The sequence below is a fragment of the Lagopus muta genome, chromosome 8 (genome assembly GCF_023343835.1).
Source record: "Lagopus muta isolate bLagMut1 chromosome 8, bLagMut1 primary, whole genome shotgun sequence".
Lineage (NCBI taxonomy): Eukaryota > Metazoa > Chordata > Aves > Galliformes > Phasianidae > Lagopus > Lagopus muta.
Genome location: NC_064440.1, coordinates 23,264,899 through 23,281,438, shown reverse-complemented (window position 1 = coordinate 23,281,438; position 16,540 = coordinate 23,264,899). Strand labels below are relative to the sequence as shown.

The 16,540-nt window shown below is 39.6% G+C and overlaps 1 protein-coding gene across 9 annotated transcripts in view; it reads right to left on the bottom strand.

The window, feature by feature from the left end:
- The window catches only part of NBEAL1 (neurobeachin like 1), a 76,357-nt gene extending 59,909 nt beyond the window's left edge, over positions 1–16,448 (bottom strand). For 4 of the 9 annotated variants that reach the window (XM_048952827.1, XM_048952833.1, XM_048952834.1 and 1 more), the window contains exons 1-2: positions 16,048–16,448; positions 14,963–15,261 (exon numbers count right to left, since the gene is read on the bottom strand). In XM_048952827.1, coding sequence (XP_048808784.1) covers positions 14,963–15,013 — 51 coding nt within the window. In that variant the 5' untranslated portion in view covers positions 15,014–15,261; positions 16,048–16,448. Of the gene's footprint in view, positions 1–14,962; positions 15,262–15,387; positions 15,617–15,702; positions 15,892–16,047 lie in introns of those variants that run through there. The other 5 variants (XM_048952828.1, XM_048952830.1, XM_048952829.1 and 2 more) reach the window with 5 other exon arrangements.
- Between the last annotated feature and the right edge of the window lie 92 nt (positions 16,449–16,540).

The following is a 16,540-nucleotide window of genomic DNA, read 5'->3' as shown; positions in this document are numbered from 1 at the left end:
AGAATAATTTCAAGGTTTCTAAACTATTGGCTTAAGCTACAAAGGTCAACAGATCATCTCAAGTAGGTGAGTACAGAATGCACATTTATCAGTTTCAGAGATCAAACACGTTGAAAAAAAATCAAACCAGAAGATGGGCAAGAACTACTGCTCACTAATATCCAAACTGAACGGGGCTGGAAGTAACAGTATATGCTGTCCTCAGACATCTTTGGCTTTGCCTTAGGAATCACTTATATTCCTACTGTTCAGTGTGCTGAACAGTACTATGGCTTTTTAAAAATATTCGTGTATTTATAGCTGTAACTTCCCTGTAATTCACACAGGTTATTTTAGCCACATGCTTGCTGTTTCACAGGCTTGTAAGGACAATTTAAAATAAGATGCTATTTTGGCAACTACAACATAGCTAAGGCTATAGAGGACAAGGCAATAGCATCTATGGCAGAGTAACAAACAAACTTGGTCATAATCACATACATGCACTTTGCTTAGTTAACAGCCATGATAATACCCATGCATGAGGGAAAAAAAGGATCTATTTGACGTTTTTCCTGTTGAAGGAACTGCTTTGATATTCTTGGCATGAGCAAGTTCTCCTTGAAATAGAACATGAATCATTAAAAGGATTCAATTAGTATTCCAAAACTAAAATAGTGTTGACACAGCTGAGACTCATCTCTAGCTGTTGATAGTAAACTGTTGTAAGAAACTCAGTGGTAAACTGTTGTAAGAATCTCAATGGTATTTGATCAAGAAAAACTAAGGAAGCTGACTGAGAATTGCTTTAGAAAGTATTCTGGACGAAAGAAAAGAGAAGAAAATGTTAAATGTCTGCTTGCTCCTTTTCAATAATAGGTGGAGCCTAAATCTACTTCAAGCTTAAGGTTTAAATGAATCTCCTTATCTTTAAACAATAATGCCTTTGCAGAGCTATCAATGAAGACGTGTGGCAGAAGAAAAACTGGCAAGGAAAATACAAAAGAAAGTAAATACATAGATGGCAAGAACAGGACACAGATGTTAATAAGAGTGAAAACTTACTACTGAGCTGCAGTGCACACACAGCTCCATTTGCATTACCACTGTAACTCCTCCATATGAGGTAAACATTGCCGTTAGCTCTTGCTTTCTAAACATACAGTCAACTGACAAAAAGCAAGAGCTGCAATACCATTTGACCACTACCTGCAGCAGCCTTTAATTCTGCTCCCTTCCACCTCAAACCCCAGCCAGCCAATTGGTTATACATTGAGTTATTAAAAGAATCGGCTTTGATAACAAAATGAGATAACTACCGGTATGTAGTAGTAGAAAACAGTTTACACGATAATAGACTCACTTGAGTTCAAAATCTAGAAATTTCTCAGGCAATAGCATGAACTCAACATTGCTTGGAGGAAAAAGAGAGCAAACAAGGTCATTTAGCAACCGAGTCTACATAAGAAGCATTAAGAAATACATCTCTATTATAAACCATATAAGCATACTACCATTTCAGAAATGAACACAAATACAGACTACAGAATACAGAGCTAGGAGTAAGTAATCATCCCAAGAAAAAGGTGACCACACTCAATTGCCTTGCTCCAAGTGAAGATACATAAGCTTTCACAGATACATTAGAAACCAAAGTTAAAAACAGCTTTCGAACTTTGAATCTGGCCCAGGTTTCTGTTTTCCTACGTTAGCAGTGACCAGTGGCCATTGCATGCAGCATGTGGCTGAAAGCCACCAGAAATCTCAGCTTTACTGAAACACTTTTAAGAAAGCAAACTTATAGTGTAAGTAAATGTTACCTGTGACAAAACAGATAAAAGCATGCCTCCCTCTTACACAGCTAAATAAATACATTTCTGAAGAGCAGCCTGCTTGATTCAAAGCCATTTTATATTTTCCCACACTGAAGCATGACGGATTACAAAACAAAAAAATTTTTTACATTGCTTTGGTATTTTAATTTTATAAGAAAAACAGATATTGAGGGCACCAGCTACTTCCTGTGCATGATGTAAACCAGCATCTGCACTTGAACACTGTTTCAAGGTCAGCTGCTACCCTTTATTCTGACATTTGAGTTTGGTGGGTTTCTTCCCATTTCCCTTTTCAACTATTCTCTTTTCTCATGATAGATGTGGTAAACTTAATTAACAGCAGAATACAAACTGACCTAATTGTTTAACTTGAGACAGTACATACTACAGCCTCAAAAATGTGCATTACCACACAGCACAGGCTGGAAGTAGGCTGGAGAGCAACCAATCACTGAACAGCAACCTCAATTCTCTACAAATTGTTGGCCATTTCATTTTCTCCACAGAAGAAAGAAGTGGAATTTTGTCAGGCCACAAAGCATCTTTAATACTCAAAAGCCTTATTATCAGCAAAAGCAGCGGAGCCCGTGCAATACATTCTCTTCATCACTGTTTCCAGATTACCAGTAGCTGTAGGCTGTATATCAGACAGCAGCTCCAAATTATTTTTAGTGGTGCTGTTGAAGATGTCCCACACTTTTAAGACACAGCTTACAAATCAACATTCTGACAATATATCACAAGGACACTGTGATCAACAATGAGTTTGATATCTTTTCCCAACCTCCTCTCTCCACACACACGTGCAGACATGACCTGGGAGATCAGCAAGGAAGACAGAGGGAAGCTTTTCATTTGTACAACAGCAGTAAATGTAGAAGAAAAGACATAGGTGGTAATAAAACGCCTTCCAGAACTCCACAGTCATTATAAAGAAAAGAAAATGTTGGTTCTGGAAGTTGTACAGCTTATTAAGTCATAATCCTAAGCACTCCTTTTATTTCCAGAAGCTTGTGTAACTTCTGTGCAAGACAGATTTGTGCATCTTATTTGAATAACAATTCATATATAGAAACTACATGTTTGAAAATTTTGAAAGATGTTTCATCAAGGTTCAAAATTCCCAGAAGCAAAACCCCAACTTAAATTAACCATCTGCCCTCAGGGCAATAAGCTGACACAACCCAAGCTTTAACAGGCAGTCTAATGATGTGGCACTGTGAGGATATATGCAAACCTGGAAGGAAAAACAAATTTCAAAGCCCTTTATCTGAAAATTGTGAAGCAAGTCACAGATACATAGGGCCTGAGCTTAAGCTTCTAAACTCAATGTATTGCAATGAAAACCCGTAAAACTTCAAGGAACAATCATTCATCTGCACTAATGAAAAAAATTGCTTTAAGCCTATTAAATAAGCTGCAGCTCAGAGCACCACAAAGTGAAAACATTTTCTAGTTCCTTCCTTACTTTTTTTTTTTTAAACAACCTTTAGGCTTCCATTTGTACACAATTCTCAGAGCACAGTAATAGTCATCAGAGCTCTTTAAAATGAAACACTGCCAGGTACAAGCTCTACTACAATGTGTGCCAACAGGTACAGCAATAAAAGCACACCCAGAAGTGTCAGTTGTGGTTTTTCCATTTGACCAGCACAGCTAGCACTATGCTTGAATGAAGAAGGTTGCTAAATAACATCAGTTGATCTTCTACACTGGTTCTACACTGGATTACACTGTGTAAAACACTGCAGCTAAGCAGTGCCAATCAGCAAGTTTCTTACACGGTCCAACATTTCAATGCACTAGAACTCCAGCAAGCCATCCTTTACCTTGGTATAACTGGGAAATAAGCTTCTAATGCTAATGCCAACTTCTGTGCTCACCAACTGCACCACTTAATGTAGAGAAGGATTTTTCCAACAGCAGATGCAACACTGAGGCAATAAAAATAAATGAAGCTAAGTACAATCAACACTAACATGGGACAGGCTCTTTTCTTTGATACATTAAGTTGCCTACAAATGGCAACAGCACTGCCTGCCCTTTATGAAGGCTGATTAAAACTGATTAAATGAACAACAAAAAAGAAAGCTTCTAATTCAGTCATTTCCCCAGTAAATAGTTTGTCTGGGCAAAAAGGTCAACAGGAAACGGAATTTTTTACATGAGTGAAAACATTTTTTTAAACTCATAATACTCCCTGTAACTCTTATAGCTGACTCTAAGTTAAATGAATGCATTTTAGGCAGAATTGGCATTGAAGGCCTCCTCCTAGAAGTCTCCAGACCTGTGGCTGTGGAGTACTATGCTCTACCAGGGCTTCAAGCAAAGCAACAGAAAAGGGCAAAGATCACAGGGCTCCACTGGGAAGCTGAAGCCGCTGAACTGCACCAGAGCAGCCAGCAGGGCTGCACCCCATGGACACAGCCCCATTAGGACCAAGTGGGGCTGAAGACCCTCAACACAGCCAGGCCAGGTAGGCTGCAGGCAGCAATTGGGCAGCCTTGTGAATGATAAACTTCTCACAAGGGCATTAGCAGGTTTAAGGGCACCTTTTCCTCTTCGTATTTTCAAACACAACAAAGAATTTCAGCATAAGATCTTCCAGCGGCCCACACCACGCGTGTCAGAGCACTGATGCTTTTTGCAAACCTTTAAAAACAGTAAAATGCCAAAGCAGAACCTGGAAGAATCAACAATACAGTTAGAATTAATCAGAGACATGATAAACTGTTATATACTGGCTAAACTGCCTTGAGAAGTGAAATCAATTCTAATTACCAAAAGAAACTGCATTTGGGCACAACTCATTTTAACCATAATATTTACTTTTGAATCAGCTCTTGAATTGAAAGCTAAAGAAAGGCTCTTCGGTAGCAACTAGGAACCTCTTTCCTCAAAACACATATAAGCATGCAGATATCAGTTCAATTTCTGGAGCTGAAAAGAGAGGGCATATGCTTTCTAACCAGAAGCTGAAGTGACCCATGATGCAAACAAGTTTGTGATAAGTTCAAAACTTCTGTTTCACATGGAGACTTTTTTTTTTTAGACCAAAAATACACTTACAACCTTCACTTAAGATAGAATTCGCTCACATAAACTGAAAGTTAATGTTGAATGTTCCTTCTCTCTTCAAAAGTATAAAAACAACTAGAAACTGCCACTAAAATCTTATACAGAAAAAAAGAAATTACAGCTGAGAGCTAGAATTCCATTTCCTTTCCACTTCAGTGCTCAAAAAAAAAAAAAAAGCAAACAGATTTCTAACTAAAATGGAAGTAAAGCTTCATTTATTTACTTAGTTATTGATTAAAGCTGCGTTTGAGCTGCAGCTCAGAGGCAGCACCAGAGCAAGACCCACTCCTGCCCACCTTGCAGCACAGGCTGCTGCTCCATGCCATGACATGGCACCAGCCTTTAACTTTCTCTTTCCACATCGAAGCTGGCACAACAAACCAGCAGCACTAACAGCTGGAAGCTGTGTTTTAAAGATCAGGGAATAAGGAGCATTCTGAATAATTTAAAGGTTACTAAACTTCAACATGTCAAAAATCTGCCGTGTCAGGATAATCTCCAATTTAACAAAAATTCAACCTGATAAAGGTTTAGGGCTTAATGCTCGACAGCTTTGAAATTCCAGAGCTCCGTCATCGATTTAAATAAGAAAAGCACTGAGCTGCAGCAAGAGCACAAAGCCAGTGTCTGTTCTGTCAAGCTTCTAACTTTCAGTGTGATGTAAGAGACAAGGAAAGAATACAGATGGACCAAAGGGAACCAGGATGGTGCCAAAACAGCCAAAATATCAACCCACTATTTCACCATATCAATAGCCAGATACTGTCAAGTCTTCCAGTAGATACAGAAAAACGCTGAGGAGAACCCGTGTGCAACTTCGATACAGACTTCTTTTGCGTATGGATCACCTAAAGCAAGTTCTTATTTCTTTAGCCATGGATCTAACTGCTTTGGTCTTCTCAGCCTTATCAGCACTAACGACATACTGAAGGTACAACCTCCCTCAAATTAGCTCTTCAAAAGCACCTGCAACTATTTGGCACCAAATGCACTTCAGGTGGCACCATTTTTAAATGATTACCACAGACGAAGTCAGATTTTTGCAAATAACACGCTCCTTCCCCATACCCTGCTTTTTCTTAAGAAAAAAGAGCTTTGCTTATCCGGTATTTTGAATGCTGCAGTCTTGGGGAGGAAAAACACTGTGCAGTCATACCTGAGCCTGCATACTCACTGCCACTCTGGGGACCATGTTGGAATTTCAGGTTATACCAAAGATACACACTTTTCACCTCGCTACTTCTTCTCTTAAATTCCAAGTATGCTCCTGAAAGTACGTGAACACCAGATTTAATTAGAGCAGCAGTTTAAAAGCACATATATATTAAGGAACTCCATAAATAAAATTGTTTCCCTGCTTGATGCTCATCCATCATCAACTTGCATTTCCCCACAGCTTCGGAAGCTCAGCAAAATCACAGGTAAACCAAACACAAGTTTTGTGTAATTAGAAGCATTAGCCAAGCCCGTATCAACAGAGATGGGAAAGCAACTTATAAGGAGCCTGCATCTACCATAACCGCTTTCTACAAAACCTACGGGCTGGAAATCCTGGGCTTATGTCTCATATGTATTGTCAGTTTACAGTACAGTATTTACTTCACATGCTGCTTTAAGAATAAGAATTTCCCATAACTTCCAAACATCTTTTCATCAGTTCCTAAATTCTCCTTGCACATTTCAAGCAAAAGTTCCTAGAAAACTATATGAAGGTACAACGTTTTCCTAAAACAATTACCAAAAGAATAATCCTGTAATCTTTTTTAAAGGAGTTAAACTGCTTTATTTTCATTTTGTTTCTCTTAAATGTTTCTGGCATTACTGCTAAATTCTTATTTCTAGTTAGCACTACTTGTTAACCTCTGCCTTAGCTTCCTTATTTGTTCTTAAATGTATTATTAGCAAGCTCCTAGAGAGTTCTTATGCAGATTCTGGTTATTTGATAATAAAATGAGTACTTCATTTTCCTTACATTAATAAATAAAAGCAAATACATTCACTGTCTCCATTCAAAACTCAGGAATGCCCTCAATCAGATTATCATTTACATACAACTGTTTTATCAGCACAGAAACCTAACTGCTAAGTTTAGGGCTGCAGGTGCATGGAGGAGTTGTCTCACAATCAGATGCCTAACTTAAAACAGCCTTTATTACATTAACCATGTTCGGTATTCATTTATCGGTGTTTCCTGCTCTATGTCCCAATCTTCCTCTATTGAATCCTCTCTTTTATTACAAGATGAATAGTAAATGCCATATGATCAAATTACTTTTTTATTAAAAAAAACAACAGCAAAAAAGGTTTGTAATCTTTACTGTTGAGGTGGTCATGCTTTGATGTTTATTTGCTTCCACCTTCCCTCCTTACATAAAACTCTTTCACCAAGAAAAGCTCACTAATTAAAGCAGCTCATTCTTTTTTATGGCAGCTGCTTAGCCTTTCTAAAGCCTGTAAATATTTCAACAGTATCTTTTGAGAACATTTGGATTCTGGCATTAAGCCACAATGCCACTGAACACGCAGCTGGCAAGCCTTTCTGCTCACTCCATTGGTGTATTAGAGCACAAACAAAGCACATTTGAGTTGATTCTGCAATGTTCTTCAATCAGGACACGTGGAACCCCACATCTGAACCAGATGAACATGTTAAGTGTGCCATAAGTCAGACAGACACCACAAAACAGCCCAGTGTTTGCTGTATTTGCCATTACAGTGCATACCACAGAACCAGAAGCCTGTGTTTTATGTATTCTGATAAATCATTCACTGTAAGAAACACTTGATTCTTTCACTACATTAAAAGCTTGCTCCAAAATATTTTCTACATTTTCTGGTAATAAGAAATGAATGATATTCATTAAACCTGTAAAGAAGCTACATATATTATTCTATATTACATTTAGCTATAAATATAGAATACAAAACAAAAATAATTTCCCTGTTGCTTGTCTTACATCTGCTCTGCTTAGTTTTACCTGTCATCTCACTTCAGTTGGAAGCCTACACTACCAATGGCAGAGTGCTTGTTCTGGTTTGAACAGCTGTCTGTACAAGGTTGCCTAGGTCCATAACTAAGGATGATAACAGCTATTATAAATAAGTGAAGAAACTAATGTCTCATATATATACACATACACACAAGTCAGTTATTTATATGAAAAGTTTCCATACTTAAAAATACCTTAACTGCATCAGTTCTCAGACTATGAGAAATTTCTTTAAATAGCAGACAGCAAAACCAGAATTGAAAACCAACTGTTCCTTCTTATCTATATCCATTCTTAGTTCAGCATCCCAAAGGCACAACAAGGACAGTGTCACCAAGCCACACCCACAATTGACTTGTGACAAGTTCTTTTGCCAGTTACATACTTGCAGAATCGCAGAGATATTTCCTGCAGATTGATTTAAATACATTCTACAACTGTGTAAAAGATGCTCATTCACCAGTTTTGGCAAAGGAATGAATTTTCACAACAGTGACTTAGGAAGAGCTGCTTTTTCTGCACACTTAGTTTGATCAAGCATTAATCTAGCCATAATCTGGATACTTCTTTATCCAACAAAGGCGGTGTATAACAATTCAATATGAATCACTGACAAATCAGCCACTGCACAAGAAGGAAGACAAGTGCAAGCTGAAGTCAGGATGAGATCATGTTTGGGGTGCAAAGGTCAGTGTTTCACAGGGCTTACAGTTTAACATCAAAGATTACATTGTAGTTATTTACATGCTTCTCACCACAATTAATCACAATTGTGCAAAAAAAACATTTTTTGAAATAAGATTAAAACACCTCTTACAATGTGAGATATCAATATTCAACAATCTGATGAACAATCTCATAACAGTCTACTGGAAGGTATGCATTTGCTCTTGTTTGCTGATAATCACATGAAATCCCAGCCTTACAATGCAAGTGGTGAAGGGATTTGATTGAACTATGACACACTGTCTGGAATGCAGTACTTTGTAAAACAGCAGTGAGAGGTTGCCTGACAACACACGAAGCAGAAATAATGAATGGCTCTCACACTCTTCCCATAGCACAGAGCACACATTAATTTAAATGAACTGTTTAATGTTTAAATGAATGCATAATGCCAACAAGCATAGCTCAAGCAAATAGAACAAGTGTGTTAAACTTACAGCTTCAAGTATTCACTTTGCAATGGTTGTAAGATCTGAGACTGCTATGTATTTACAAAAAAGCTCAAACTACCAGTACACCACAGTTTGAAGCACCTGACTGTAGCAGTCCATTCCTAACACAGAAATCATGGCTTTCCCCAGGACCGCTTATTTTATCATTCAAGTTTGCCAATTCCTTTAAGCAGCTTATAAGGAACCAGAACCTCACACGTAATTCCTCCCATATAAAGTAAAAAACGAATTCAAATGACAGGATTTGAAATACTCTAAGACACTTTCAGAATAATACAGTCATATTTCATGGTTTTTTTGTGTATAGCTTTTTGGCTTAGGACTAAGATGCTCTCCTCTAAAAAAAAAAAAAAAAAAAAAAAGTACATGCTATCAGTTTTAAAAGAAAATATATTAACAGGTAAATATCCCTCACCAAACCAGAGAGAACTAAGTTTCTCTCAATACAATCAGATCTGGTAAAAACAAACCAGCAGAACAGTGCAACACAAGAAAGTATATCTCTTAAGACAGGTCTTAACATAGCAAGGGATATGACTCTCTCAGTTACCTGTGTCAGCAAACACTAGAATATTATTATTAGCTTTACTACTGCTAATACACAGAGCCCCTAAGGATGCTAAGACTGAATGCTCTCTTGAAGCACAAGTTAGATAGAAGCTGATTGAGGAACACCTCTTTGCCTCAAGCTATTCTACCAGGTAAGTGCTTAAATGAAAACATGATTTTACTGAAGATGGACAGCATAAAAAAAAAAGCCCAGGACCAATTTACTCAGTGAAACTTTGCATGGCACAATTAAAATTCTTACAGTTAAATTCTTAAAGGAAAAAAAATCATCTTGACAAGACTTCACAGTCACAGTACCCCCATCCACTGAGTAACTAGCTCTCAAGTATACTATCTGGCATGGCTTTCACAAGCTATCTAACAAAGCAGGACCATTTATAGTGCAGCTAAGACCTTTTTAAAGCCCTTTGCAGTGTTTCTATCACATTTAAGAACTTGAACAGAAGAATGTCCTTTACAAGCCTAAGCCTGAAAAGATGCTAAACTACATTTCAAGTTTCTTCTGGGCCATCAGTTATGAGCAGCAACCTGCTTTTATAGGTGCTACTTGAAAGCACAAGTTCTTTTTAAAGACTCCTTTGGACTGACAACCTTGTTTTTTATAGGCCACCTTATCCCCTCTCTTCCCCCTTAGATTAAAAGAGTTTGCCTTGTTTTAACTGTACTTACATCCTGTGAAATTCATATTTCCTTTTGTAAAACACTCATGTTGTCTTAGTGGTATTTGTATATATTCAGCTAAAGTCAAGAGTATAGGGTTGTACCAAATTACTTTTTTTTTTTTCCTTTCCACTTTCAAGGTAGGACTTCAAGCTTCTCTTGGAATGTGTAATTTCAAGGAAAAGATATGGAAGAGGGTAAGTGGACCCAACCATTATGATCACATTTTGTTTTCATTTAAGTCACAGTTCTTTGTTTCAGCATCATTTACCAGTCACTGCTCATATTATTTAATACGCCCCCACCTATTCCCTGCTTTCCTCTAGGTTTAAGAATGCAGAGAACTAGAATTCAAATGAGATGGCAGTCCTTTAAAAGAAAAATCAGTCACTGAGGCACCACTCAGGCAGAGTTTCCATCCAGGATAAAAATGAACCAACTGTCATTTAGTCAGAATTCTATAACAGCTATGTAAAGACACAGTAATTCATATTTTTCAGTTCACCAATGTTCCATATGTCACATGTTCTGCATCTATTGCTAATACAGAAGACAACAGGAAAGAAGTACAAATGGAATATTTTCTGAGGTGTATATAAAGAGATAAGTGCTTGTATTTAAGCCTTTGAAACCCTTCCTGAAGGCAACTGAAGATTTTGTTTCATTAGAAATGAAAAAAATATTGCCATATAGAAGAGTATTTGATCACTGCGTAAATTAAGAACTCAGATTCTTTGACAAAGTCAAAGGATTTCTACATTATCTACCAGAAGAACTGGAAGAGGTGATATACACATAACTGAAGTCTTACAGACAAGATACAACACAAGATAATTTGGACCTGCAGTAAAAGTTACTTCAGAGGATAATAAGACATGAAATAATTTTGCACATTGGTACATAAACAACAACTAAGAAAAGGTTAATCAACTGCAATTGTTATAGTGCTACAGCTATGCTGGTTTAAGAACACAAGGCAAGACTGGTAGAGCAGATCTCATGAAAGAGATTACTTCAGTCACATGAACAGGTCACAGAAACATTCAGATGAAAGCATACCCTTTCTCAGACTACCTCGGTTCATCTGGTAGAGCTTTTCTCCTGCTGTAAACTTATGTTACTGAAACATTTACAGGCATCTGCTGCATACACACTTAAGTGAATCATGTTACTGTATAGATTATAGTTAAGGCTTCATACTGACAAGCAATACACTAATGCTTGGCATTACCTTTATCTACTTCAGCTGCTGCAGAAAGTTCTTCCTAGAGAATCTATGGGAAAAACTTGTGATATCCATCCTATATGTGTTTCCATTACCTTCAAATTGTAATGCATGCATTCCTGCATTTAGATCAGAAGATGGCAGCTTACATTTAATTTATATCAGTGTTAGAGTGAATAACAGCAATATACACAACAGATTATCGAGCATTAGGGAAAAAACATTTTAAACTGAAAGCCACCTCAAATGATCACAGCAATTATCTGAGTTTTCAACAATGTTTTTTCTGCAGAAAGTTTGACATCATGTAAAAAAAAAAACAAAACAAAGAACAACAAGGCAGAACAGCTGAGACAATTAACAATGCAATGGTTTCATATAATTTCCAGTGACTCAAATCTAAACTTCACTACATTTAATGAGTTTCTACACTGCTCCCAGGCAGCACCAAAAGCATCAGTCACATGTGGCTGTTAACTTTTATTAGGCATCTCAACAGCAGACTAATTTGCAACTTTGCAACTGTTGGTCCCACAAAGCACAGCTTTTAGAGGAATAGAAGCAAAAAGCAACAACAACAAACATTTCAGGTTTACCAGATTAAAATCATCTGAATATCAACTTAAAACTTCTGCATCCATCAAAACACAAGAAAAAAATAAGAGAAAACAATACTTTACACATAATATCATATGAAGACTGTTTTTGCAGAGAGGCTGTTCAGATGCTCCAGCCTGCCCAGGTCTTCAACTACTACTAGCTGCTACATTGCAGGAAAGTCAACAAAGCTGCAGAAGTCCTCTCTTAATGCTACTTCACAGAAAAGTAACTGTTGCAAATGACACAACACTGCACAGAGGCATCAAGAGAACATACAGAGCAAGAGGCATGACCCCACAGAAGATGGTTACACACTATCACACAGCACTTCAAAATTGTGACAAGCATTGCACTGTAGCACACAGCACTATATTTAGCATACTATCACCCAGGCCCAACTTCTGAATAAGTCAAGATAAGCAGTGCAAGTTGTTATCAGTAACGCCAAGCTTCACACCGAAAAGAAGTTAAATAAAGAAACAGTGAAATCCAAACAAGGCTGCAAAACCCAAACCAGACGCATCTGAGATCTGTAAAGCACCAATCCTCAGTTACTCAGCTGTAACCGCCCAGCAGCTTTGGCCATTTGGAGACATCTCCCACCTTCCTTTCCCAGGAGGATGCCACAATAAAGTCATGAAAATACAACACACAGGATATGATGCTACACTTCATCAGGCAGCCCCAAGCATAATGAGACTTCTTCCTAAGCAACACTATCGTGTTACTGGTGATTACTGCTACATCTTCCCATTGTGCTAGATGCTCGAAGGAGATCCAAGAACAGCACAATCTAGATGTTTTCAATACACAGCTGAATAACTTATATTCAACCCTCACAATACTTTATACCCTAAGCTTCTTCCATTACTCTCAACTCCAAACTTAATCCAAGAGGGAATACTGCATTCTGGATGCCTTTCTCACGAAAGAAGGAAAGGATTTCAACCTAAATCAGTTACAGATCAAAAAAGAACAAAAAGCTTTATGCCCAGTGTTTGTTGAAAGCACGAGTTTTTTGGACTCACTCTAGATGCCCTCAAATTTCAGATAAGCTATTTTACCAAAGCATAAATACTTCTGTGCAAGAAAAATTCCTTATCAGTATATGAATACATTTAACATATCCATAATATATGGTTCTGGAAGAAAACATACTAAACTACAACCAAAAGTCAAATCACTGAGATCTCAAAAGGGCTGAGTACATCAAAATCCATATATATTTTTAATAAGTCTAAATAGTCTCCTCATTTTCAACACAAGAGCTGACCATACAACACTTGCGTTCACAAAGAAACTGAGCATCCTCCAAAGCACACATTGTAACTGGCAGTGCTTTATTCCTGTGGGCATGGTTACAACATGGAGATGGAAAGCACACAATGAGAATAAAAGGTTCATGCAGAGGAGAAAAAGGTGCAAGAGATAAAAGAATTTTATGAAGTATAAAGTTCTAGAGGAAAGACAAAGATTGGTTGAGAAAAATAAACTTGGTGTTTGGCTCATCTCCCCAGTCCTGCATCTCCTAAAGCTGAGGAAAGCCTGGATTCTTGGAGTCTGTTCCAAGTATCTTTGTTCTTCTCGCATCGATGAACTCACTGGAAAAACATCCATCTCCTCCAGTGCTAGTCTATTTCCCACTGCTATTGGCATTCCTACTTTAGTTTAAATGGCAAAGGCCTATGCAAATACATTTCAGTCCAACAGATAACCCACGTGGGTATCAGTAAGAAGTCATAACATGCCACAATGCTTGCAACAGTTTTATTTTTAACTACATAATAGAGCATTAGGATTGCTAACACAAAAATTAAGAAAAGCCACAACTCAGGCTGCCTTGTGCAACCCTCACTCACTGCTTGTATGCAAACATTATTAAGACCATTTGTATTTAAGATGACATACTATGGTCTTGAAGCAGATCTTCTGTAAAAATGAATCCACAAAAACAAGAGAACATTTACCCTTCCTGACTAGTTTGAAAAGTTAAAGAATCTGTGACACATATAAAAAGAGTGAGACTGCAAAGAAAAAATGCAAAAGAAAACTAGGGAATAGGGCCACCAAAATCAATCCTTGCCATTGCCACAGAGTGTCCTATATGACATCAGGCTGGCTCCTACCTCAGTCTTTATGGTTGGTCTGTTTGTTTGTTTTGTTTTTTAAACACTCTCCTCATTTTACAAGTACCTATTTAGATAACCTGGAACCTATTCTGCATACACACTCAGTAATCTAGCAGTGGTTAGGATTTAAACATATTAATTGCTTTACACTGTGAAATACACATGGAGAAACAGCAGAATTGTAATAGTGTTCCTGCCAGAGGAAAGAAATCCATCGCTATCAACAGAGTCATTGGATGCTGTGGTGATAACCAGCAAAGGAAGGCTGAGAAGTAATTTAATAAGTCTGCTTTTCAGGAAGGCTTTCAGTAATGTAGATTGAATAAAACAGAAACTGTACAGAAAATAATAAAGTTAAATACAAGATTGCAATGAATTAAATGAATGCAATCCATCCTAATACCACAGTCCTACGTAACAAAACACACCTAAAGCATGAATGCGTGCATTCACATAATCAAAAGGCAAAGCTAAATAAGTGCTGTAACCATGTACAGTTCATGCCTAACTCACAAAAAACCAAGCCCAATCTACAGAGCAAATCAAGATGTGGGCTTATAAAGGGTCTAAATTCAGTCATACTTAGAGAAGACATACACATCTGAGCAAAACAAAAAATTAAAACACATTACAAAACTACTTTAAATACCTGACTTTTAAATACCTGACTTGCAAATACAAGAGGAAAGACGCACGACACCCGCAGATGCTCACTCACCTTGCTGCAGTAAAGCATCCACAGCTCGTACAGCCTCTCCCGGGATGCCATTCCTCCCCTTCCTCCTTTCCTCAGTGCCAGCTCCTTCCGTTCAGGATCCAATCATGCCCAGTTCCCCAGTGCTCTTCCCGCAGTTTTCAGCTTGTTGTGACACTTATATTATAATCCAATAAGAAGTGAAAGATTAAAATAACAGGGTCTCAGTCTCTCCTTTTTGGGTAAACATAGTACGACACCAGAGACTGAAGGCAGCAGCCGAACACGCCCGTTCCTCGCCAGTGGCACTCCGGGTTTAATGTCTGAAAGCGAAAACACACCCTTCAGGCCTCCAGCGGAGGAGAGCAAAACAAACCCGGACTTAAAGCCCACGGCCAGCCTCGGGAATGACGCGAGGCCAGCGGCACCGCTTTCACCCCCGGCTTTACCTCAGCACGGAGAAGCCCGGCTGCCGGTCCCCGCGCCGCCTTCTCGGCGCTGGAAAGAGCGAGTGACTGACGGCAGACGCCGAGCACGGAGGGTTCACCCGCTAAATGGCCCGGGCGGGCAGTGACAGCCGCCGCTCGGTGCCCCCACCGCGAGTACCGCAGCCGCCCCGGAGGCAGGCGAGTCGAGGCGGCGGCCGCCCAGACGGAGACGCCGGCAGCGGCCTTCCCCATTCCCCACGACAGAAGCCCCGCGCCGCGCCGTCCGCTCCGTCACCGCCTCCCGAGAGAGCGCCGCCGCTCCGCGCCGCCACCTACCGCATCCCCGACCTCACCCAGCTTTCCCCGCTCCTCCGCGGCCTCTCCCCACAGCCCACCTGTGCCACGGCGGGAGGCGGCCGGGCAGCCCAGGGTACTGAGTGGGCCGGGCCTCGCCACATCGCCCGCCCCGCCCGCATTCCGGCACACGCCCCAGCTGCCGCCAGGGGGTGGGGAAACCGCGGGCGCCATTTTGGCTGCGGGCACGGCCGCAGGCGGGAGTTACCCTGCGGGCGGAGTGACCGTGATCGGGAACAGCCAGAGGCCCGGAGGCCCCAATGCTATGGGGCGGCTGTCCCTAAGCCCTGGAAGCAGAAAGGCGCCTGTTGCGCGCCGGACCCTTACCTAAGGAGAGGTTCTATCAGGTTGTGCAGCCACAGCATCTCGCACAATTGAAAAAGGCTTATGCAGCCTGAGGACCACATATAAACAAATGTATAAGCTGCTGTTGTTGTTTTAAAGCAGCCTGTACCTCATGTACAGAGCTCACACAAGACTAAAGAAATACTCCTGCAAGTTACCAGATTTCTGAAAAAGAATGAGAAAAGACCTCAGCTTGATGGTGTGGCTTTTTACAGGCACATCAACAGCTATCCAAGAGCGTGTAACCTAAAGGCCTACTACACCATACCTCCATAGTTTTAGCAACACTAGAAAGAGACTCTACATCTATCTGCTCTCTTAAAAAACAAGACTGGAAACAAGACTGTATCTAACTCTGAAGCAGGGAAAGCAAGAGTTAGGAAGACCTGAGCTTTTATCTCCAGTGTAGGGGAACAGTTAGGGCTTGAACTGGTACACCTGGTGAAGGGCTGTGTCTGGCCCAGGGAGCACAGGC